General features: G+C 43.7%; 1 protein-coding gene across 4 annotated transcripts in view; it reads left to right on the top strand.

Annotated features, from left to right (window-relative positions):
- Positions 1 to 928: 928 nt before the first annotated feature.
- The window catches only part of nfixb (nuclear factor I/Xb), a 123,725-nt gene continuing 99,456 nt past the window's right edge, over positions 929 to 25,197 (top strand). For 3 of the 4 annotated variants that reach the window (XM_070847304.1, XM_070847305.1, XM_070847302.1), the window contains exons 1-2: positions 929 to 1,006; positions 8,707 to 8,790. In XM_070847304.1, coding sequence (XP_070703405.1) covers positions 1,004 to 1,006; positions 8,707 to 8,790 — 87 coding nt within the window. In that variant the 5' untranslated portion in view covers positions 929 to 1,003. Of the gene's footprint in view, positions 1,007 to 8,706; positions 8,791 to 12,889; positions 13,022 to 25,197 lie in introns of those variants that run through there. The other variant, XM_070847303.1, reaches the window with a different exon arrangement.

Raw genomic sequence — 25,197 nt, 5'->3', positions numbered from 1 at the left:
GACAGACTGTGAACCGCTCTGGTTATTAATAATTCACCAGCCCTCCGCTCCGCTTCTCCGGCCGCGGCCGCAGGACACCGCACGTCCTCACTGGTGCGTGCGTGCAGCCACGCTGCGTTTCCACTGCGAGCATTTGTTTACTTAATTTTGGCTGCTCGGTGTCTCGCGCGGGGGAAACGCACTTTTCACCTCCTTATTACTGCGCTCAGCCTCTAGGCAGACCCGGCAGGCACTGCCCGCCAAACCCCGCTACTCTCATCAACTCTGATGTCTGATGTTGCGACATCGGCGCTGCCACATGGTGAGTTTTGTTTCAGACGCCGTTCTCTCCGCAACTCTCTCCGGACACTGAGGAACAGGTGGGGGGTAGCAACGGAGGAAGAACTCCACATTTTTGCATCAGCAAAGCCGGATCATTCGCAGGGGAGAGCGCGCGGCGTCGTCCCCTCTCTGCAGGAGCAACAGCTGATTTGGTGAGCGCGTAAGCAGAGAGTGCAAGCTACTTACTGTCGGTGCACAGCCAGACTCCTGCTCTGTCACTCGGGCTCAGACGGTGACTGTGACGGTGGCGCAGAGCGCGGCGCCTCGGTGGACATTACGGTACCGGGACAGACTGGAGAGAGAGGGAGAGCAGCGCGCGCTGACCGGCGAACACAGCCTTGACACCGACGATTTTCATGGAAATATCACGAGTGGAAACCCAATATAAAGACCTTGCGTGAAGAAGTCAGGAAACAGGCGACTTGGATTAAACGGCTCTGTCCTCCTTTGCCTTGCTTTGAGAAGAGTTGACAACAAATTACCAAAAAAATGTTTACCGGGCAACAGGCCGTGTATTAGGGCTCTTTTGCTTCCGGTATAAGGCCCAGCTGAAGAAGAAACCGAACAGTTTTCTCTCTCCCACACACTTTTTTTTTTTTTTTTTTTTTTTTTTTTTGGAAGCCGAACTTTTGAGAGTGGAAAATGGGTCTTTGAGAGTGCTGGCACATTTCCCTACACCACAATGGTACGTGCTATGTAAACCAATAATTTGCTCATTTATGCAGTCAGCTTTCAGAGTCATTGTAGTTGTACAGAGATTTAATGATACACAGAGCAAACTTTAAAGTAAAGTTTAGTGTGCCGAGTTACCCACTTGTAATTCTTGTGTGTTACTGTTTACTTGTGTAGCTAATGGGTAACAGTCACCAGAGAGTGTGCCAAGTCCTTCCACCTACCTGTATATGTTTGCTGTCACAGTTAGACCCATTATGGTTAGTATAGTTATTTCAAATTAGGAGAGTTTGCCTGCTGAAATATTGCATGCACATTCAAAATGACGTTGCTGTTAGGAAAACATAATGAACTTTATTTTAGAAATTACATGTTGCCAAATTTTCTTTCCAACCTCCTGGCCAAATCAATGTCCAACCCGCTCAGTTCACCGCCGGATGCCCACTGCCTTCTGCCGTTTTGTCCACATGGAGAACATGACTCCTCTTATTGCTGTGGTCTCTGATGTGGGGCTGTCTGGACACTATTAATAGCCTACGTATATGATATGCGCTATCGCATGTCATACAGTGTAAGCAGCTAATCAAGAGGTGCCATACAGGAAAGGTTACATGGTGGCACGTGAAGAGCTCCCAGAGCCCGAATCCCACCTAAAGCCAAAGTTTGACAGAGTTTGGAAAATTTGGCCAAAAGAGGACGGATTTTTCTGTGACATCACAGAGCAAAACTTTTAAAGCCTGATCTGGGAATCTGCTCACTTTTAGTACTCTTTTAGGGCACAGCAACATTTGAGATGTGTTTGTGGTTTTCCTTACAACTTTAATTGGCTGAGTTCTTTGATAAGAAAACCTGTTATAGTTTCCTATTTTATCCCTATTAGCTCTCAACAGGATGTTTGTCTAAACTGGCAAATGTTTTCACTGTGAAGTTGTGAAAGCATGCATTTGAATGCAGCGCTTGTAGATTTCAAAATTAGTAATAAAAGACTGTGTTATACAGATTTACGATATATAGTTTACACATCCTTGACCCTTAGATAGATTCTTTTTTTGGCATGAAATGAGTCAAGTCAGGCAATAGTTAGGGGAACCTCCCACATACAACCTTGAAGCTGCTTACATACCAGGAAGGGATCTTATTTGCACATGAATATGGAAGATTATTAGTATGAATAATTATTTGTTTACAAGCATCCTAGCTGACATGGCAGCTGCCCAAGAAGCTCATCAGTAAAAATGATACAGAATTCAGGACAGGCCTCACAAGGGATTATCTCGACTTGTTATTCTCCTACTTATAGCGGCAGCTCACCTCTTTTTTTAAAAGGAAAGGCTATATTGTGAATTTGTGCCAAATATTTCCATTGCCTGTTAGTTTAGTCAGAATGCACTGGAGGCATCTGTCAATCAGTGTGAGGATTCCGTTTGCTTCCCCTGAGGCTGAAGCTCCATCTTTAACACACAAATAAACACTTAAGCTCCACTTTCCACGCAGGTTATTGATTTTTCCAGATATGTTGGAAAGCAAAAAGGAAACGTGACCCATTGTCATGACTCTGTAGACACAACATGTATTTACATATCCCATAGCTCTTCATAATAAACAATATTAGTTTTGAATATATAGTTATATTGAAAACATCCATTGCTCTCTCATGATCAGCATGTGTGATGTACAGTATAGAAGCATAGATGCAAATGCAGTAATCATGTACTACGTTATTGGGATAATTGTATCCCACACTGTTTGTGTATGTGTGTGTGTGTGTGTGTGTGTGTGTGTGTGTGTGTGTGTGTGCTGCCCGCCTCATGATGATCAGACAAGTCTTGTGTGTTTCCAGTCTTGTGTGATCTCCCTCTTGGCTGTTGCTGCCAGTGATGTCATCCCTCACTGTATACAGAATATTATGCTATTATGTTTGTCCTGGCCTTGACATTTCCGTGGAAAAATAAATAAGGCTTCAAGCAGGCTATGATAGCTTATGTGGTGTGTAAGCTTTTGCCGTAGTTTAAAGATGGAAACTCTGATATACGCTCAAACAGCATAAATATTAGGAGAGTGAGCTCAGATGGTTTTGTCAGGTTGATTAGTTTTTAAGCTGTTGTAATTACTGTAGCACGCTTTAGCAGAGTGTCTGTCAAGGACACATCAAGAGGCATTCTTTGACGTGATATTCATGTTGCACTAAATAAATCAAAAGGTAAAGAAGTGCCACTTCTGAAAATCAAGTAACGAAGGGCCTCAATCTTTAGCACGTATATTTTTAATAGCCAAGCAAATGGTTAGAAGCAGAAAAACAAAACTTAAAGGGGCACTCCAGTCAGTTTGTTTCGCATTTGTATACAGTTGGGGGGCTTATGAGAGAGCGATTAAAAAAAGAATGGTCAAAATCGAAGCAGCAGCGGTTGAGATATTCTGACTTTTAGTCACCCAGATGGGCCAGGTTCACAAACGCTGGATCCTACAGTTCCCATGATGCAACTCAGTAGCCTCATTCATTCAACCTTTCCTGACTGTTGAACGCCTTCATGTTACACTCAAAATCAACACACAATGATTTACAAGATACAGGCCATTCAAAATATAAAACCATAGAAGCATCTCAATACGCCTCTTGTTTTATATTTGGCAATATTCCAGGGCAGCCTCTTTAGAGTCACCTTGAAACACTTTTCAAAATAAAGCATTTTAGTATTACATGCATTTAAATTCAAATAGACGCTCTCAAAGGACAGAGAGCTGTTTTTCTGAGCGATACTTCTTCTTATGGAGAATCTTCTCTTGAAAAGATGAATGGTAAAAATCAAAAGTGCTGTGGTAAAAAAAAAAAAAAAAAGAAACACTGGAGCGAGTAATCTCACCTGTTCCCAATGCAGCACAGAGACTGTATCTTAAAGTGAAGCAGACACGTGAGGATATGGGGTAGGAGGACAATTTGACCCGAGATCAGATCCGATTAGTTTGCTTTGGAAACATCAGACAACACTGACACATTTCTTAAACCTGTTCGAACAAAAATACAATGCTAAGACTTTGAGATGGATATTTTTGGCAGCGTAGAGGAAGTCTCACTTTGTCTCATCAAGCTCAGGCTGATCACATAACACTCCTAACTCTTCCATCTCATTTCTAACCCTGCCTGAATTACTTTATCAAGACTTAACCCTCACATTAATTGGTTTCACAAGACACCCCAGACTGCACACCAGCTGTGTAACCGAGTAATTTGAATCTACTTAATTTGGGAAGGTGTTGGTATCTTCTGCCTTCCGAGTTTAATTTGGGGGGGAAAAAATCACAACAACAATACATGTATTTTCTCTCTTCACTCTCTCTTTAGGGCCCTAATGAGGAATTAGAGCCAATAGCATTATTCATTAAACAGAGCTTGCCAGCTATTTATCACTGTAACAATATTAGCATATTTGTTTAAATTTTCAACACTTTTTTTAGCATTCGTAACCAGGTTTAGCATTTTTAATAATCTGGCATTGACTGCATCGCACCGAATTCAATGCTTAAAAAGAACCAGTGGCAAGCCCCAGAAACATACTAAAAATCCTTTCTAAACACACACACACACACACACACACGCACGCTCCTCTAATTACCGCCTCCACTGCTCCCTGTCTCATTCCTCACCTCCTGAGATGCAGGTGTAAAATATCACATTTTTCCAGCATTTCTCCCTGAGGTGGCTCTGGCTTGGACTCACACAACGTAAATTTCCCCTTTCATATTCCCCCACACATTTTTTTCTACAAACAAGTTCCCCCTCCCATCCCTCCCTCTCTTTGATGTGCTTGCCACATCTGCACAGGTTTGTTAGCTTGTTACCAGGTGAAGAATGAGGATACAATTAAGGCTGAATGAAGTGGGACTGGGTAGGATGTCAGTTATGTTTTGCAGTGGAGGAGAAGTCTCTGATGCTCTAGAAACTGTTGAGCTCACAGACTCGATGCTGCAAATGATTAGGACCCAGCAGTGGAGGGATCAGAAGGTTTGTTAATCACTGATTGAGAGGATACTTGCCTCTCATGCAGTGTTGTGTACCCAGAAATATTGAAACCCAGGTGGTTTTTGTGCCGCTGTGAGCCTGTGTATGATCAAGAGAATAACGAGACAGGGGAAGGTGGGCCATATGCATATGTGCTCTAATATATCCAATGCCGTGAAAGACAGCCAAATTGAACACCCCCCGTTTGATCTGACTTATTGTGTGTACATTGGAGAGAGTGTAGTTGAGGTACTGAGGAGATCAAGATTCATATTAACATTGTCCTTCTTAGCACGCATGTGAGAGCACATTGGTCACTCGACGGATTTAACAACTCACGGTGCTTGGAAAATAACATTTTGGGCAAAGCCACTGTTTCTCTTTCTTTCTGAGATTGAGCCTAGCCAAGCCTAGCCTATCTTAGTCTAGCATAAAGACTGGAAACAGGGGAAAGAGCTAACTTGGTTCTGTCAGGAATAAGCCCACTGACACTTCTACATCTCACTGACAAGCACAGAAATGTGAGTTTTCAGGGTTTAGAACCGTTGCGCCCTTTTTACGTTCATGTTCATGTTCATGTATGTGTTCGACAAACGAGGTGCAAAGAATAAGGAAGACAGTTTTAGGGTTGTTGCAAGTCATATTTTGTTCACTTTGGACAGTCAGCTGTTTCCCTCTGCTTCTAGTCTTTACGTTAGCTGAACTACTCCTGACTCCAGGTCTGTAAGTTGACATGGCTATGTATCAGCTAGTTTACACACAGAGGAACATTAGCATTGATTCAAAGTCATGTTTCAATATTTACTTAATATTTTAGCTCTGTTTTGGTCTCCACCAACTTCTGAGGGAAATATATGTGAGAGTGAAACAAAAACAGTAAAGCTGCAAGCTGCAGAAATCTAAAGCAGTGAGTTGAAAGACACCCAAAAAAATTAGATAGTGACAGTGAAGAGGCAGGATCAAACCAGTTGCAACCATATGGCCGTGTAGAATGCTCTGTAACCATTCGTCCGCGGGGGTGGTCCTCATTTGATCCATTGCTCATATAAAAACATTGATTACAGCCACTTCAAGGGCATTTTCTGTGATTTAAAGGATGTGTGCTGTCTCCAGGTTTGTGATGTGAATGTTTTGCATCTGAATCACGGAGCAACATATGGAGCTCTGAGGTCAGACATGGAGCTACTTTACACTCACAGACATGGGATATTTCACAAATCACTGAATTTCACAAATCAATGATCTCTTTAAACATTCACACACATTTGTAACATAATACTGGACACTTGAACTGTGGTATAAACCAAGAAAACCGATGATTTCTCCTATTCTTTGGTCTGGGCTGTGAACTTTCCTCATTGTCTTTTATGCTTTGCAATAGTTTGCAGTCATAAAGACATTATCTGCACTCGCCATCGATAAAATCTGACAACCGTCTCAGTGGCTTATTACACTGCGCCTCGGTCACCAAAAAAGTCAACGTCCCAGACATCAAATGATTTCTAGAGCTTTTTAAGTGTTAATTACACAAGGCTCTGCGTCTACTTTAGCTCAAGGCTGGCCATATGGATCGGGCATATGCTGCATATATATATAGAAAAACACAGATATATAATTGATACCATGCTCCATAAAAACTGAGAAGGGGGAAAAGGGGGCAGTGCTGCAGGGAGCTACTTCAAACAATCAGTCTCGAACAAACGATGCCCCTCTCTGAGTGTTGCAAATAGAGAGAGGTGGTAAGATATGGACAGAGAGATGCTTCATTCATTAACTGACCTGCTTTTTTTTATCTTTCCATTTATCTTCGTGTAGTAACCTTCACCCTGAACTCCATTGTCAGCGCAGCGCAAATCATTTTTCAGCTTTAAAGGACTCAAACCTGTCGGAAAGAGTCAACGAGAACTACTAGCGCGCCTTGCTTTGTGCTCCTCTGTGATTATCAACAGAGTAAAATATATCCTTCAGCTGGACTAGGCAGTTTAAGAGCTTAACAGAGCGCCCGGCGAGCTTGACAAGGGCACCATTTAGTGGGACAAATGGTTTCAAATGGTTTTCCTCCAGTGTTTCCCCACACATTAATGATGACAGGCCAGAGGTTGGATGCTGAGGCTGAACGCCATGAGCGGTGTTTTCATAGTCACTTGGATGACTTGAATTCTAACCTTGTTTAAAGGAGTGAACGCTTCACGTGGCCCTTTCTTAAACTTATTGTGAGCATGAGAGGCTATCCAAAGCAAAACCAATGTTAATCTTATGTTAATCAATCCGCCTGCTAGACCTTTTGCCACAGAGATCGGGTGAAATCACACACACAGATGCCCTTCCTGTGTTACAGTAAAAGGAAAAGGGAAAGGACTCAAGCTGTAACCTCTCATTCTGAATGATATGAATAGCCTGTGTCTCCAGCCGCAGCTTGGTTAGCCTGAGTCTGGGACTTATTATAGTTCTGTGTGTTTATGCATGTGTCTGCGCATGTATTTGTTCAATCCCGTGTCACCGTGTGCGTGTGTGCATTTGTGTGCATATGTAAATGCTTAAGTAACCTAATGTCTGTTTGAATTCGCAAAAACCTCACATGCCAGTTTAAATAGTATAACTTTAAATTTTTTTGCTGGCTACGAGCAATGTTTGTCCCTGTTTTGGGTCTGTGTTTGTTTCTGCTTACGATATGTTAAGAGACGAAAACGTAAAGTTCTGGAAAACAGGATTATTTCCCCTCTCCTCCTCTATCCAGCGACTCAACTTAAAGCTTATTGTGAGCCTAACTTCCTTCCCCGAACTCACGGAATGAGAGTTATTTTCATTAACCTAGCAATTTTTAGCCCTCATCTAACAGGTTTAGTTGATTTCAAAAACAGACGTTCAAATTTAGCCTGGCGAAAACCAATTTGTACCAGTTTGGACTTAAAAGTAATAGCCACGGGCGAGCTAACCAGGCAGAACTCCCATCCCTGATCCAGATCCTCAGTCTGTGGTTCCCCCACCATCCATGTTGTCTGGCCTGGTTGCCTCAATTGACAGCAGAGCTGCAATGGATGCTCATTCATAGCCCAAGTCTCTGCTGGAGCGTCCCACAGCATACAAATGAACTGCCCTGAATAGAAACAAACACTTAGAATAAACACTTTAGCTGCATCTATCAGTGAATGCAATGCAGGGCCCGCGGTGCAGCCAAGGGCTTGTGTTTAGCATGTGTGTGTGTGTCCGTTAACGCGGGCAGACGTATGGCCTCTGTATGTGCGAGTCTGTGCCGAGTATGTGTAGTATGTGGCCGTGTGTATGAGTGTGCGTGAATGATTTGTGCTGAATCAGTGCACGCTGACAGAAAAGTGACCATGCAGGTGAAATAGCAGGGGCAGGAAATGCCATTGTGTTGGAGTATTGTTTGCGGGTACGGCAGCTAAACACTTTGCTCCCCATTCAAGTGGTGGTGACTGGCAGGGCCCGGGCCTCAGGCCTGCACAGCATATGGGCTCAGGCAGGCAGCACACACCGTGAACCGTGTTTGTGTGTGTGTGTGTGTGTGTGTGGTGGTGGGACTTGAGGATGATTAATAAATAGGTCAGAATAAGAAGCAGCAGGATGAGGAGGGTTTTTCACATTTAAAGTCTGTCTTTCCAGCTTTGCAGCCAAGTTTTCTGTGTTTTTTAAAATTCCCTTAACATAAAGACAGTGTCAACTAATGAATAAATGACTGTTGTGTTACATTTCAGGCAACCGAAACCTTTCTGTTGAATGAAGAACCCTCCAGAGGTCCTGGGATGCCTGAATGCTTTGTAGTATCAGATTCATACAGGGTATGCATCTATTATTATTATTATTATTATTATTATTATTATTATTATTATTATTATTATTTCTTGTGTTGGTATTAAATGTGTTATTTGAGTCATTACTCATTACCCTGACTGACAGTCTGTTTTCATGCTCTTCGTAATTGCACCGCAATCATAATGTCATTCACAGCTCCCTCTACTCAGCTGCAAACCATTACAATCATTATTTCCACACGCACATTTAAGAAAAAAGGGCGCCTTTGCAACTTCACCGAAGCGCCCTCGCCTCGTGGGAGTGAAAATTATGAGGATAATGTGCAGCACGCCTAGTTGTATAAAATACAAAGTTAAAGAAAGTGAGCAGCTTTTTCTGAAAGAGAGAAATCCTCCCAGCGAGCGCGGTGGATTTACAACGATCTATGTGATATAAGATGGTAATAAAAACAGAGGAGCTGGGGTGGGGAGGGTGAGTGGAAATGAGGGGTGGGGTGGGAGGTGGGGGCTGGGGGTCTGTGGATGACTGAAAATGTGATTGTTAATGAGGTGGGAGCCAGTTTTCTAGGCTACGGTCTTTGTTTCCCAGAGTTAAGACTTACGCCAAGTCTCACAGAGAATCTGGGTTGCTACAGTGTATCGTGTGTCTCGGGGTGCAGAAATGAACCATTATGGCTGTAATTGAGTAGCACGGCTGGTACAGGAGAGTTTTGGAGAAGGGGAGGAGCGTCAGTGGAGCACTATTGGATTCCGGGGGCAGCGAGTTCGAGAACATCCACAGGAGGGTGTCCACCTCCAACTTCTCACCAGGAGGTCTGCTGCTGGGGGCTTAGTCTTGTATAAAGTGCATCACCGCTCCCTTCTTTCCTTCTCTTTATTTCTCTGTATGTGTGTGTGTGTGTGAGCGGGTCTTACATGCCAGGCTGCTTCTAACAACTGCAGAGGACGGCAGTGCACTTGCTTTTAAAAAGGTCTGTTAAAACTAAAAGGATGTATGAATTGTAACACACTGTTCGGGAAGTGGTACGACCCCATGAGAGTCAGCTGTTGCAGCCCCATCTTTTTTGGAATGTGAGATGGCTACCTGTGTGTGAGTTACGCGCACTGTCGTTCGTCAGATTGTTTCTTCTGAAGGATTTTGAGAGGCCTTGCAATGTTAGATCATCCAGTAAAACCTCCATCGTCGTGATTTATCACACGCAAACTCCATCCTAAAAACTAAATGTTCTCAAAACAAGTGACAAAATCGGCTGATCCATTTTCTGTTTTCAACTTGCTGGAAATAAGAGTCAGTGTCTTGAAAGAAGACGAGAAATGCTGCTCAAGAAAATGAGAAAAAAATGAGCGCGATTTTAGAAAGTGCTTGAAATGGAGAGAAAAGAAAGAATCCCGCACGCTGTCCATCACTTGCACTCACTTCATTGATGACATTCTCAGACCCTCGTCAGGCAAAGTTCACCCGCACAAACACACATAGAGGCTTGCATATAAGCTGTTTGCTCTCACCTTGCGAAAAACCACCAAACAGAGGACGCCAGCAACACTTTCTGGTATGCATGCAAATCACGGTCAGTGAGCTCTTCAAATATAAAAAACAAATGTGATGTTGAGCTCCTCCAATTGCAAATGGAAAGAGTAAATCAGTGCCATATTCCGCCATGCATACTATAATCTCCAAAAGATAGTAAAGGCAATTTAACAACAGAAGGAAAGGCTAATAATATCAATAACAGAATCATGCGTACTGATTAGGAAAAAAAGCAAGAAACTGCAATCACAAAGTACTTGGAACTCATTTATAACAGTAGTAATACTCTTTTTTTTCCTAAGAGCTTTAAAGATTCATGTTTCGTGCAAACATGACTTGTAAGGAGGAGCCCTTTGCAGTGATCCCGTGCCCCCTCTCATCTATCCGGTCTTGACCTCCAGGTTGGGAACCACTTCTTTAAGTAAGGCCCTGCACGAGCACTGCCACTGCAGCTGACATCTACACATGGGTGCACACATGGGCCGCACAGCACCGCCACCTTTTCGCTGTGCTATCATCGCCGGTTGTGCTGTTGCAACCAAGCAAACGTGTGGTTCCTACCGCCCCCTGAACAACAGCAACTTTGCATGCCGAGTAGAGCTTCCCTGAAGTGGAAAAAACACCCCAAAAAAATCACCCATCAATTTCTCTGATAAATAAATTACTAGCGAAAGTCTCGGTTTTTAAAGCAACTGTACAACAGCTCTGAGCTGATGGGTGAAGCCATTACAGAGCTGGCCACTCTGGAGCAGTGGTAAATATGTATATTCGAAGCGTGTGAAAAAGCAGAGCTGCAGCAGACCCACCAACCGTAGCATATGGCTCTACCATGTGTTACTTAATGAGAGATTTACTCACACAGACCACTAAATGTGTGGCTCATTTAAGGAGCCACGGCAAAGGAGTGTTTGCGTGTGTTGCATGCAAGTCGACTCTATAAAGGGTTGGTGGGTGGGTGGGGGGAGTTGGGGGTTTGATCCCCGTCTAACCGCTCGCTCTAACCTTTTGCACTTGTGGTACTTTTAATGACTCCTTTGCAAAAGAGCGCCGAGAGCAAAGAATATCCCTCGAATGTAGCAGGAAATGCTTATGAAGTCGAGACACCTGCCTAAAGGGGAAACAAAAGGTGTGTGTGTGTGTGTGTGTGTTATATGGTGTGCCGTGTGCTCCACGCATGTCTCATATTCACAGAAAGGAATGCTGGTATTCTAACTTTGTGTGGCGGCGAGGACGGGAGGTTACAGTTTCGTGGCATACATACACTCCTGACCGCACACTTTCTCCCTCCCCGCCCGCGTCTCTGGCTTGTGTATCTGGCCGTGTGCAGTAATTGGCCACACAGAGCCCAGATCTCTTTGTTTCGCCTGCAGAGGCTTGTGGTAGACATGCACGAGCAGTAGGCCTCATAAATCTGTGGGACTCCAATGTCAGGCCCAAAATCTCAGCTCAGCTTCTTAACAATGACTTCACTCCCACCCAAATTCCCACTGTACCACACTCAGGACCCAGTCCAAGAGACTTTATTTTATGGCTTCGATACAATATGTGTATCCCTCACTACTGTTTATGCATGTGTGTGTGTGTGACAGAGAGTTTCTGTATCCCCATGCACCCCAATTTAGCACAATTTAGTATTTTGATACTGCTCAGAGGCTGTGATTACATGTCTGTCTTCACTGTTTGCTGGTGTTCTTCATAGGGAATGCTGCAGTCAACTGTTTGCTTTGGACTCCCCTCACTGGTTTTCAGACTACAGTTGTGGGTTCCACACTGGGTCAAATATGGTTCAGTAAATAAATAGCATTAACTTTACAGCCGTGTTGAGCGAACGCGTCGATTCAAATGCCTGCAAGTGAATTTAAGTATATAATCCAGTGCAAACTGTAACTTTTAATGCACGAGACTTAAGAGCTGAAATCCCCACATCAGGAGCAGAAGCAGAATATTTTATTCATGCAGCTCAACTGTACTTACACAGTCCTGGCTTAGGCTTTTTATTTTTAGTCAAATCATAAACGTTTCTCACAACATAAGTTTCATAAACGTTTTCACAGCGTCTCCCTCTTTGCCTCGCAGCTGTCACACCACTTTGGTCTGTCTTGGTGATGCGTTTACGTGTTTCCTTCGAGGCAAAATGCAGCAACGGCGCGACTGCAGATCCACCAAACTGAACGACCCCACGATCCCTCTGATTATGATTTGCGTGTCCATCACACACGGAGTGGACGGGTCAGTGAACGCAACTAAAGCATAACATTACCACGGTAAAAAAAAACAAAAAAAAAAAACAGATGTAAGGACGCGCGGATATCGCCTACAGGGTGTGCGCGGCGCGTCAGCCAGCCATCGGAGATATATCACAAGACAGATGACTGATCTGAGTGCTAAAGTTAAAAGGTCCTGCCAGCGACACCTTGATGAATCTGCATGAGAATTAAAAAAAAAAAAAAAAAAAAAATGCCGCCTTTCTTGAGAATTCGTTGCAAAGAGGAGAGCGATAAAAGTCCTGCAAGAGGAGAGGGGAGGGAGACAAAGTTTTTTCCCTGAAAGTTTGTGCAAGCTTTCACTTTCTAGGCGGGGTTACTGTAAGCTGCAGCAGCATGGAGTGAGAGAAACAGGACGGCGAGCGATTGCAATGCAGCACTATACCGAGCTTCCATCCAACTTAAATAAGCTCTCCAATCCTCCTTTCTAAAAATAACCATGTACTCCCCGTACTGCTTGACACAGGTAAATAGTCTTATCTTGTTTCATTGTTTGGGTGGGCTGTAGTTGGGACGCCGGGTTTTTTTTTTTTTTTTTTTTTTAATCGCGCTGCCTCTTGTCTGTTATTTTCCATGTGTTTATTTGTTGTGCTGGAGCGTCTTTCTGCTCTCTGACTCTCTCTGAAACTTCGCCTCAACTCTCCGACGCTCGTCCCGCCTCGGAGCGCGTTTCTGCCGCAGGAAACTTTCTTGTGCGTTTCCATCGCACATGGTTTTGGAGAGAAAATGGCGCTTCTCCCGAAATGTATTTCATATAAAAAAAAGAAGGAGGGGAGCCCGCAGGAGGAGGGGAAAGCAGAGCGCAGGGATAGACGGAGAGTGCGCCGGAGTTTAATGTTACTGCTGGGAGATTTTTTTTCCAAGTGTCGAGGCTCGTAAGAGTTTTGGCCGGCGAGAGGAGATGCAGGAGAGCAGGGCGCACACCGCCGCCTTTAGGGCTGCTTTCATGTGGAGCTGAGACCGGGAGAAGCGAGACATTGGAGCTGGTGTGTGTGTGTGCGTGTGTAAGTGTGTGTGTCTATGTGTGTGTGTGTGTGTGTGTGTGCGCGCGTGTGTGTGTGTGTTATAAACTGTGAAGAACAGATAGTGTTTAGTGCACCAGTTGACTTTTTGCACTTGAATGCAGCACGTGCTGACGTGTAGTTACAGGTTAACAGGAGACACATTGGTTTGATGTCCTTATTTAAGCCTCTCTCTCTTCACCTTCCTGTTCTTTTATTTTCATTTGAAATCATGACTGAGTGTCCACAGCAGTTGCTTTTCACGTCATGGTTCATTTAGACTAATTCTAGAAAAAGAAATGTTTAAAAAAAAAAAAAGTGAACTAGGTTTTCTGCAGGTTGAACTGCACATCATTTCTTCACTTTTTAAATTCTGCTTGTCTTTTCCAGACTGTTTTATTAAAAATGTTTTGCTTGTTTCTTTTTAAAAGAAAGAACTGACCCAACATCATATTTAAGATTTTTATTTTTACTTTGTTGCTGGTGTTGATCACTGCAGCACTTTTTTTTTTTTAGTGGGGTACAATATGTTGAAATGAGTCTCTTCAGCTGTGAGGCAGCTGTAATAAACGCTGCCTCCTGATCACTTTTGAACAGCTCTTCAGTCTTATTTGAACTGTTTTTTAAAAAAAAATAATGATTCATTATACTACAACCTCCATTTTTTTAATCATTAATTTGAGCATAAAAATCCCACCTTCCAGTGAGGGGCAGAGGAGAAATCTAACGCTGCTTGCAGAAGTTTTCCTGTGAGCTTCCTGCAGCGTTGCTCCGTGCAGCTTTATGCACCACAGCCGTGCAAAAATGTTCATTTTCAGAGAGTAAAATCCAACATGAACAGCAGCTCTCACATATCTTTTGTGAACTCGAGCGTGATGAACTCTTAGAGCAAAATACATTTCAAAAAAATGTCTAATATTTCTATCCAGCACCTAGTGTGTGTGTGTATGTGTGTTTTTTTTTTTAAAGACAAAGCCTCTATTTTCCAGACCTATAAGGTTTTTGAAAGTATTTAAGCCAACTGGTGGCAGCGACCTGCCCATGTTATACAGCTGCTGGAAGTCTCCCTCTTATAAAGCAGACTTGTTTATCCCTCATTGGCTTCGTTTGACAGTGGACTGCCAGGGTGTGTTTGATGTGTAATTCATTCCTGATTTTTACAGTGGTTTTATTAAAAGACTTTTCCTCCCATCATATGCCTCTGACGACTGCTACCAGAGGCTGAGGGGATGTTCTCGGCTCCTCTCGTGCGGGCACAAGTCAAGTCTGGTTTCCATTTAAAAACATTAGCAGCCAGGATCATAACGCCGTCCTCTCGCCGACACCAGAAAGGAAAGAAGATTTTTATTATGTTCCCCTTAAATTCTTAATTTTATTGAAGGAACCATGAGAGGCTGCTTAGTGTGTTGACTCAGGGCTCAGAGGGTGAAAGTGACTGAATCTGACTCATAAATGGAAAGAAAATAGAAACAGATTGGGGATTTAGGGTTGTAGGCATCACTCATATTGCCTATAGATTAGGATTGCTGTGTGCACAAGATGGTTTACTTGTAATTTAAAAAAAATGGAATAGCTGTAAGCTCTGAGGTGCCTGGCCTGCTTTTCCAAACAGGCCTGTGGAGATGATGACTTTATCTAAAATTGATTTACAAAAAAAAAAAATCTTTCACAGCAGATAATCCCCGAACAAAAGAAGCTTATATTTGGCCACATAAATTTCCCTTCATCAAAACTAATTGGCAACAGAAGCTCATACAGTGTAATGTGGTGCACATGTTGCACATAATGGTAACTTGTCGTTGTCATTGGCTGGGCGGGAGAATGGCACAGAAGCGCGTGTGCAGCGCGAAACGTCCCCTCGTACTGTGTTTCTTGTCGTTTTTCAAAAATTTTCTACCCATATGTGTGTGTTGAGAGGAAACAACTTTCCATGCAAACAGCACCAGCAGCCCGCTCTCCTTCCACACACGCGCGCGCGCGCGCGCACACACACACACACACACACTCTGCATTCCCTTGCAGCTCCGTCTGCAGACGGCAAGGCACATTTTGTTTATTTAATTGCTGTTAATAATTAAAAATTCGAGCTTGGACCTCGGATATGGCAACAATTGTAAACAATCGAATGAATTATTAACTGTGATAAAAGCCTTGCTGGAGACAAGCAGCGTGCTGGGATGTGACGGACGGTGCGTAATGGCAGCAAATTACGGGGGGAGCCCTGAGAGGAGAAGGCGTGTGTGTGTTGTGTGTGTGTGTGTGTGTGTGCTGTGTGACTTCTAGTGTGTGTTTCTTTCATGTTGATCTAATTTAGGGATTTAAAAAAATCACATCTATATTTAGGCCATTTTTAATGTGAAACAGCTATTTTGTCCAGAGAAGTGGAAGCCAGTCCCACTGCACTGTCTCATATTTTTAATTTCCCATTCATTCTTAAAACACATTTAAAACCTTAAATTGCTCAAATTGTCTTTAACATAATTTCCTCTTCATTTCTTACTGCTGGTAGTATTTATTTTGACTTTTTTTTTTATGCTTTCTCCAAACCTGAACTGTCCCTGCCCTGCAGGCCACAATGACGCAGCAAAAAAACAATCTGCACCCTTTTTTTTTTGTTTTTTTTTGGTGTCATTGCATTTTTAAATGTGTTCAGTGGTGCTAATATACAGCTCGTAATGTTGTCATCTCAGTCTGTTTTCACTGGTGCGACATTTTAACTTATTCCTTCCCTCTGCCCCCTCTGCCCGCCTGGACGCTGACCCCTGCTCTCCTCGCCTCTTAACACCCTCTCAACACTAAAGTATTACCCTACTCACCTTCTAAACAATGCCTTAGTGGTAAGTCCTATTTAGTCCCTATTTATTCCGCATTAGGTGTGTGTGTGTTCATATATTCCACCATGAGAAACTGTTTTTTTTTTTGGTTTTTTTTTGTGATACTCCTGCAGGGCTCACGCTGACCTGCAGCTGGAGTTAGAGCGGGGAAGGAAAGAGCACAGATTATTATGCACACACTCCTGTAGAAGTTGCATTTTCTCCCTCCCGTTATGTTTTAAGTAGCCTGTTATTGACCACATTAGGTTTTGGATCTGTTGCGCACGCAGCCTGCAGCTCCGTCCACTTTGCGCTTTAATGTGCGCAAAGTGAAATGATGATCCCAAATCCTGTTAAAACAAATGCATACATTCATTTTGAAATAGGAGGCAGCATTTCCAAAAGTGTTGATTTAAAATGCATCATGCAAACGATAATTTCACGTCTTTCTCGTGCTGCAGAAAGTTCCCATTTTCTTGTGTAGGTTAATTATCGGACAGCCGATTTTCGACCTTTTTTTTAAAAAAAGAACTGTGACATGTTTTTTTTTCTTCTTCTTGTTCTGTTTTTCTTTGTTCGTCTCTAATAGTCAGAAGTCACCTCTGCTTCGAGGTCACCGTCTCTGCGCACATGACTTATTGCTCTGTCCTCCCAGTCTGAAGCACCGCACTTTCCTTTATCAGCGCTATATGTCGCTCCAAGAGGATGTATTATATTTTTCTTACGTCATCAGCAGCCCTTATCAGAGCTTATCAGAGAGCTGTGTTTTCACTGAAAATATCAAAGCAGCATTTAGAGGGGGGAAGGCATGAGGTAGTTTGTTTTATGTGAAAATCTGATTAAATTAATATAATCAATATCAGGACTTTAAAGCATCAACCTCACATTTACACATATTTGGTGAGGTGCCCCCCCCCCCCCCTCATCATCTCCCTCCCCTCAGCTCACCCTCTCTGTCTCTTCCCAAGGCCTGCAAAATGAGTTGGAACAGCTGTTCAGAGGATTAAAATCTGATGGAACCGCATTCTGAATAAACAGAAAATGTTGGATTTTTAAGAATTAACACACACATGCATGCGCACACACACACACACACACACACACACACACGTGTGTGTGTATCTGTGCACAAGTGTACACACAGACATGTGAACATGGCACCTAAAACCTTTGGTGCCATGTCTTCATGCCAATTAGGCCTGTGAGTAGCTATCGTTGGATTAGCTGGGATGCCAGTTTCCAGGCGACTGTGTCTCACCTTTATCCTTTCAAAAAAGAAATCCTTTCCAGACCAATGGCCGCAGTTTCATTTTAAAAGTCACATTGCAAGTTGAGAGTTGAGAATTGGTCCCGTTGCCTGTATTACATTTCTCAGATAGAAATATTGAATTATGGTATCACAGTGGGTTTTGGTTCAGTTGCACACAAGTTTAAATTGTCTTGATTCTATAAACGCAGCTCCAGAGTAACTCACTGGTGCCAAACAGCAGAAACAAGTTTAGTTTGTGTGGATATTTGTGCGGAAAAGTGACCCGGCAGCCAGTAAAGCACTCCGCTTTTGGCCACCAGACAGAAGAATGAACTCATAGTACATCTGATTGACAGGTAGGGCTGATCTATTGTGCTCCCTTGTAACTGAGTTGTGTGTGCGCACGTGTAAGAAGGGAAGACAGGCAGGGAGCACCGGGTGAAATCGGAGTCGCTGATTGGCTGCGCTGCTGTTTTGTGCTGCGCAGGCAGCGCCGGATCTTTTCCCCTCATCACGGGACACCAGGAGGTCATAATGCCAGACGTTTGCCTGGGACACCATGTTCCTTTTACTTATTCATTCATGCCACATCGCTAGTTACAGGCCAATCCTCTGCAAAAAACGCAATCATTAAAAGACGTTCAAGTATTCTGCACATTGCACTCCAGCTTGGCTCATTTATGGTGGTTTTTTTTTGTTTATTGGTGTCCTCCTTCCCTTGGCACCACCAAAGGCCAACAGCATGAAACAAGGAGGTAGACCCGCTAAGACGTCAGAGCTTCAAATGTGAGCTTTTTCTTATCTGTGCAGCCTCAAAATTGGTGGCATGTGGTGGATTATTTGCATTCTCAGTACATGCTGTATTTCTAAGCATATAACCTAGAGGGTTATGAAGGTTCCTGTGATTAATGCCTTTGTCAGTCATATAAATTTTCTGTGTTTATTGTCAGCTGGTGACTGGGGGCCACCGTGCGTCAGCAGGAGCGAATTTACAGCAATTTTCGCAAAGAAATTCAGAGCTCTCTTTGGTGGCGAAGACAAAGACGAGATGAGCTGGGCGCAATTTGGCAGCAGTTGATATAGATTTGAATTAAGTAGCATGTAGTTTTTATCTCGAGCTGCACGCATAGAGAGGCAGAACCAACTGTGTCTCATTCAATATCAGCACAGCTGTCCCAGCATCCGTGGAGAATGGATTCCTACTGCTACTGCCATGGGAGGCTCCAGCCAAGAAGAATGGGAGGATATCCAGTGTGTGCGCTTGTGTTTTAAAAGGAAGGCGAGGAGTGAGAGGAGAGAGTAATACGCTGCTGTCTGTGTCTCTGTGTGTGTGTGTGTGTGTGTGTGTGTGTGTGATCTTGCATGTGTGTGTCATGTTGTCTCCACCCGCCTCACTTTTCCTTCGCTCATGTCACCTCTGGCATGGATTAGTCTTTGGCACAACCCTGGCGGTGCCCGAGGCCCCAGCGCGGTTCTGTGGTCGCCGATATGTTGTGCTGTTGCCATGGCTACTGAACACATACACACACGGGTGCTAAATTACATAATTGAGCTAGAATATACAGAGGAACACAAAATACTTAGTGTACAATATGAGAGCAGTGAGAGGGGAAAAGGTGGGAGGGGGTGCGGCATAAAGTATAGTGTGTATACAGGGTGGGTGGGTGGGTGGGGGGGGGTGACAGTGTGTGCCTATAGTAGAATAAACCATGAGCAGAAAACAGAATTGTTTCGGTGAATATTTGAGAGCTTTGTCATAGCTGAGCTTCAGACATCAGGACAGCATGTTCTTTCCTCTGAATTTGAGTCATAAATCTAAACAACAGTGCCGCCATTATGTGGGTATTTGGAGCGTTGTGACAACCAATCTGACAGGGCAATTGAGGATAAGGTGTCTGTGGTGACACACAAGTGGTGTTTGTGTGTATGTGAATGAATGAGACGGGGAGAGGGGGAGAGAGATCCACAGTGTTTGTGTGAGAGAGGGGTGTGGCACCTCAGGTTTACACAGATACACCCTCCTCCTCCTCCTCCTCTTCCTCTTCTCCCCCCCTGAGCTTTAGGTTGTGTTGAATAGATCCTGTATCTGTGTGAATATGTCAGATTTCAGACTAAAAGTTATACAAAGCGTGCTGCCTGACCACGTGGTCATCTGCAACTGTCGCCGGTTCGACCTTTGTTGCGCGCCGTCTCCCTCTCTCTCCCCCCCGTTTCCTGTCTGTCTGTCAAATAAAGGCAAAAAATACTCTAAAATAATTGTAAAAAAGTCACACACTGTGTCTGTCACACTGGAGAAACCTCTGCACTGCAGAGTGGCGCATCATTTCAGATGAATGACTGTTTTATAGTGATTTAAAGACCTCCTCCAGAATAGTTTGAAAACTAATTTGAAAACTAATTCGTGCCCCGATACGGTTTTTCTACAAAAAGCACGTCTTGAACCGAGATTCGAGGCTTTTGCTCCTCTTACGTAGCAGCTGGGACGACGACTTGCCTTTCGTTGTGCAACCCCCGTGTTCCAGAATGACCCTGTGCACCGTGTGAGCACAGAGACGATTTCCACCTGCAGCAGACGGATGTGAAAACAGGCTTTAAAAACTCGGCGCGGCGAAGGTCAAACATCCAGGAGAGGTGACAGTGAGCACAGCACAGTGGAAAACAAAACATGTGGATCGCTGTTGGATTCGCTGAGGAAGCTCTGCTGTGTTGCTCTGATATTATCCATTACATGTTAATTCATGATCGTTAAATTAATATGAGAATCAATTATTTATTCACACCAAAGCTGCTAGTGTGAGGCCAGTAGCTCCAAGCTGTCACTGCTATAAAGGATTTCAGTCAATAAAGTCACATTGCGGATTGCAAAATGAATAATTGTTGTACATTTCGCAGTGTTTAGTTAGTTTTGTTCCGTGTTTAGTGCTGCAGAAGACAGACTGAGAAATGTTTCTGAGTGTGCTTTGTTCTTGCTTTGAATAAATTTGAACCAACGCCAGTATCAACACAAGGAGCGAACGTTGATAATAATTCATTCTCTGTTTCTTTCTTTTAATCAACATGTAACGTTTCCGTAAGGACGACCTGTATGATATTGAGTTTCCAAGATCCTTTGTGTTTAACAAAGACGCACGTAAAGGGTCGGAACATGGAGTGTGCAGAGCCTTTGTATCAGTCTGCCACAGGTCAACAGGAATAGATTGAGAGTTGTTGTTGCGGATCATTGACGGCCCACTCAAGGTCACTTCAGTGTGGGCAATCTGGGCATGTTGTTTGGCCTGTCCTGCCTGTCTGTCTGACCTACATCTCACTGCACTGGCTAAATATATACAGTAGACCCCTCATTACAAAGCTTCCAGATTAATCTGGATGAAATCTGAGCACCGTTTCACTCCCCGCCCCCCCGCCCCCGTGCGTTTGACTGCAGCCTTCTCTTCACAAGCTTCCCCAGGCCGACTTTCCATCTCAGTCAGTCTCTCAGGCATGCGCTCGCAAGCCAAAAAAAAAAAGAGGCAGATGCAGGCGTTCGCACAAACGTGGCACACGCATACATATTATCATCTTGTGAATAAGACAGGAGCTGTAGCCGCATCAGGTCCACGCATTCCAAAACAAACCCCCTCCACATTCGGACTATACGGTGCGTCTGTTAGCATCCGAGCCGAACTATGTGTAGGCTATAAGCTACGCTTTGCTGCGCCTTGTGCATAAAGCACCTGCACACACTTAATCACTCGAGGCACAGGTGTGACTTCTTCACTAAAAGCGCTACTGAGTTTGTAAAAGTGAATTTTGTTGCAGTATTTTTGAAATACAGTTTGGGAGGTTATCTATTTCTTACTTTTAGCTCATTATTATTGTTTCTCTGTTACTTTTAGCTAACTATTTCTTCTCTTACTAGTTCTTTATCCATTGCTTTTTAGTCAACTATTTGAGCTGTTTGTCCATCACTTTACGCTAACTATTTGAGCTGTTGGGATGAGAAATAATAATGTGGGATATATCCTCTATAACAGTGGTCTATGTAGCTAAGAAAGTGCTGAAAGTGCAGATGAGGAAATTGTTGTTGCTGTTGCTGGACTGTGTGCAAGTTGTGGAGAACTGAAGCTTATCTTTGGCTACTCTTTGACACAAGAAAGAAAGAAAAAACACCAAATAGTTCAGCGTTACACAGTCATTCATTACTGACTACTAAGTATTTCAACCAACTATAGTAGCTATTTTCACTGTCCATCCATTACCTTTAGTTAACTACTTAGACTTCTATGCTCACGTAATAACTACTTTTCACACAGGTGTTACAGTTGACTCACTGTTTTTTATTTTCATTATTTAAATTCTTCTTTCCATGTAACCCCTGGAAACTACAGAATTACCCCTTGGGGCACAATTAAAACTGTAGGAAGTCAGCAAAACATACAATCAGCAATTCATCTATGGCCCTCCTGTGTTCCATCCATCCATCCATATCTGCACACCAGGTGAAGCCTGGAGAGGCAATTACAATCATTTGGACACAAAAGACAAAGACTTCATCAGGCCGCAGCTAATTGGGAAGTGTCAGTTGTATCCGGGACGTTCAGTTGTCAAGGGATGACATCACGCAGTGACGCCACTCGATGATGTTACAGTATTCATTATCTTTTCACCGCTTCTTTTGCTTTCCTTTAAGTAGAGGAGGGATAAAGAGGCATTGATTGGCTCGTTGATTGTACCTTGAATTTCCCGAGGCTTTCTTTCATCATCACGCTACATTACCTCATGCTCTAGCACAGGCAAAGTACTTCCAAGTAGTAGAGTCCTGGATATGTTGATCCAGCGCAGGAGATGAAAATAGCAGCCGTGCAGGAGTATAATCCACACCGGCTATTTAGCAGATAAGATTATGAGCCCGGCAATGATTATATCCATGACTTAAACTCAGCGTCAACATATGAGATCTGCTTTTATTCTCTTTCACTGGCTTAAAGGTTGTGACTGGGCTTAATAGGCACTTATTGGGTTAATGTTGGAGGGAAAATCTTTTCCTGTCTTGGGGGTGGGTGGAGGAACGTTGACGCTTGGAGGCTTATGAACCCGCAAGTCAAACAGTAATGAAAACAGTTGTGACCTGATTTCAAAAGCCGGGGAAAAAGACATAGAGGAGACGGGGAGAGAAGATTTGAAGTTACAGACAAAGAAACACAAAGAACCATATCTGAGGATGACAAAGTTGCAGGCTTCTCTTTCTTTTTTTTTCTTTTCCTGGTCTTTTCTTGCTTGCTTTGTTACTTGATTGTGTTCCTTGCCATTTCTTCCTGTTACCTTCCCTCTCTGTTTCTGTCCGTGTATCTAATTCGGCCACCCTGTCCGGCAAGGAGTAGCTGTCACCCTAGGGAACAAAGCGCTAGATCTTGCTCTATGGAACAGGAAGCTGGCGCAGGGCCATGGGTGGAAAATCTATACTCGGTTGCATAATATAACATATCTTTACCTCAGATGAACTCTGAGGAGGCCTGGCAGCTGTGAGCAAACAGAGCTGGAGGGCGGGAGTTTGTGTGTTATTAACTGACTCTGTTTGTGTGGAAGTGTCTGTGTATGTGTTGGGTATGAGTGAGCGCTCTATGCTTCTTGTGACTTGTGTTTGCTGGCTGGAGCTGCGGGCCCGAGGCTGTTTGAAACCCCCCTGACAGTCGAGCAGAGTACAGTAGAGTCAAATAGACCCTTGTTGAATTAAAAAGCGAGGATCAGAGTTGAGTAGAGTTGAGTAGAGGAGGCCGAGGCCAAGCAGGGCTCAGGGTTAGACTCAAACACAACTCTGCGGCTTCTCCTTTTGGCCCAGCCAGCCAGTAACTACTACCCCGACTACAGCTGCACCGTACGCAGTGAGGGAATTCAGATATAAACTTTCTGCTCTGTTTAGGCTCAGAGAAATAGCTGCAGGATTAGTGTGCGTTACATGGAAAGTTGTATATTTGACTGGAAAATTCAGTGCAGGATGAGGATTTCATGTTACTGCTAAAATATAAAACACAGATGGGCCAGATTTAGCTTTGCTCTGCGAGTTCACGGAGTGGGACAATCTCTGCTCCTCAAACACTCGTCATGACAGTTTATAAATTCACTTCCATGCTGCACTCAGCTCTCCGCTCTCCTGTTATTAAGACGTCAAGCCGGTCTAGATCGTCTCCGAATGAAATTCATATAGGAGCCCTTATTGTGATGTGATTGCCTGCAACCGTAATGGAGAAACAGTGTGCGCCGCTCCTCTTTTTGTGGCTACAGCTCCTCGAGCTCTGTTGAAATGGGACGTGGAGGGAACGGACCCGAAAGCGGTCGGCTGTCTGACGTGTCAAGCTGCTGTCGGTCCCTTCCGCACGCACGGCGTCTTGAGAGAAGCCCGTGAAACTCAAACTGGGCTCATTATGGTCATCATCTGGAATAAAGAGCAATCATCTCTGCCACCTGTGGCAAGCTGTGGCGGAGAACAGACTCTTGTAGGCCTCATGGACCTGTCTGTTAGAGTCGCATATCAATTTATACACGCTTATTCTATTCATCGTGTTATTTTTTTAATTTTTTTTTTCATCCCTCTGCCTTGTTTTTCCTCTACATCTGCACACCTGAATAGAAGTATTTCCAAGTTAGAGTTAGGACTCATGTGGGGACCACAAATTGGCTGTATATTGCAGCCAGGCTGTGGAGATTTATGATGAAAGTGAATAGGGACGGTGTGGGCGGGTGTGCAAAGGTGCACATTATGGTTATGTTTTTTTTTTTTTGCATATTTTTTTAATACTTGGAGGAGCTGAAGGCCCTGAGAATGATGTAGAGGAGTAAAACAACAGCAGAATTACTTTTTTCTCTTTCAGTTCAGAAAGACAGGAAGATTATAGAAAGAAATACAGCGCACAGAGAAAAAGAAGAGAGGGAAATGGGCGGGAATGAAAGAGGCCTTAGTCTGTGTATTGTAAATACAGTAGACTGGGGAGCACTCCGTGTCCTTCTATTTTTTCTAGCAGCATGATTTGTTTGATTTACTCTCTATCAATCAGCGGAGGATGTATTTAAACGAACTTGAAGTATATTTGAGAAAGCCGCTTTATAGCTGTGGCTGTTTGTATTCTCCTTTTACTTTCCTTGGAAGCAGACCGTGATTAAAACAGACGATATAGGCGTATTGTATTTCCTAGGGGATTGGAAGGAATGCAAATGCATCATAACCATATTATACTAGTTAGGAGCGGTGTGTGTTGCCAAGCCTCTGGATACAGGAGAGAGTAGACGCAGTTACACTAAAGGGAACCGAGTCCCACAAAGAGCCAGAATCCCACAACTGCAACAACACGAGAGGACATCTGACACTGTTGGACTATATTTGACATTTCATAGGATACACACAGTACCAAAGCCGCTGCTGCGTAAAAAGCCAGGTTTCTCTCTATCTGTGAAACTTAACAGAGGAAACCCCCCCCCCCTCAAAAAAAGTTTTTCTGTCCCTGTGTGTGTGTGGATGTGTGTCCGAACGCCGCAGAATCCGTTTGGCATTTTTGTTGTGAGGGAAGCATGTTGCTGGTGGGACTTTGGCCTGCACAATCCCTCC

Source organism: Pempheris klunzingeri, chromosome 17 (assembly GCF_042242105.1).
Source record: "Pempheris klunzingeri isolate RE-2024b chromosome 17, fPemKlu1.hap1, whole genome shotgun sequence".
NCBI lineage: Eukaryota > Metazoa > Chordata > Actinopteri > Acropomatiformes > Pempheridae > Pempheris > Pempheris klunzingeri.
Note: the sequence above shows the minus strand (reverse complement) of the source record. Positions and strands in the feature narration are given on the sequence as shown.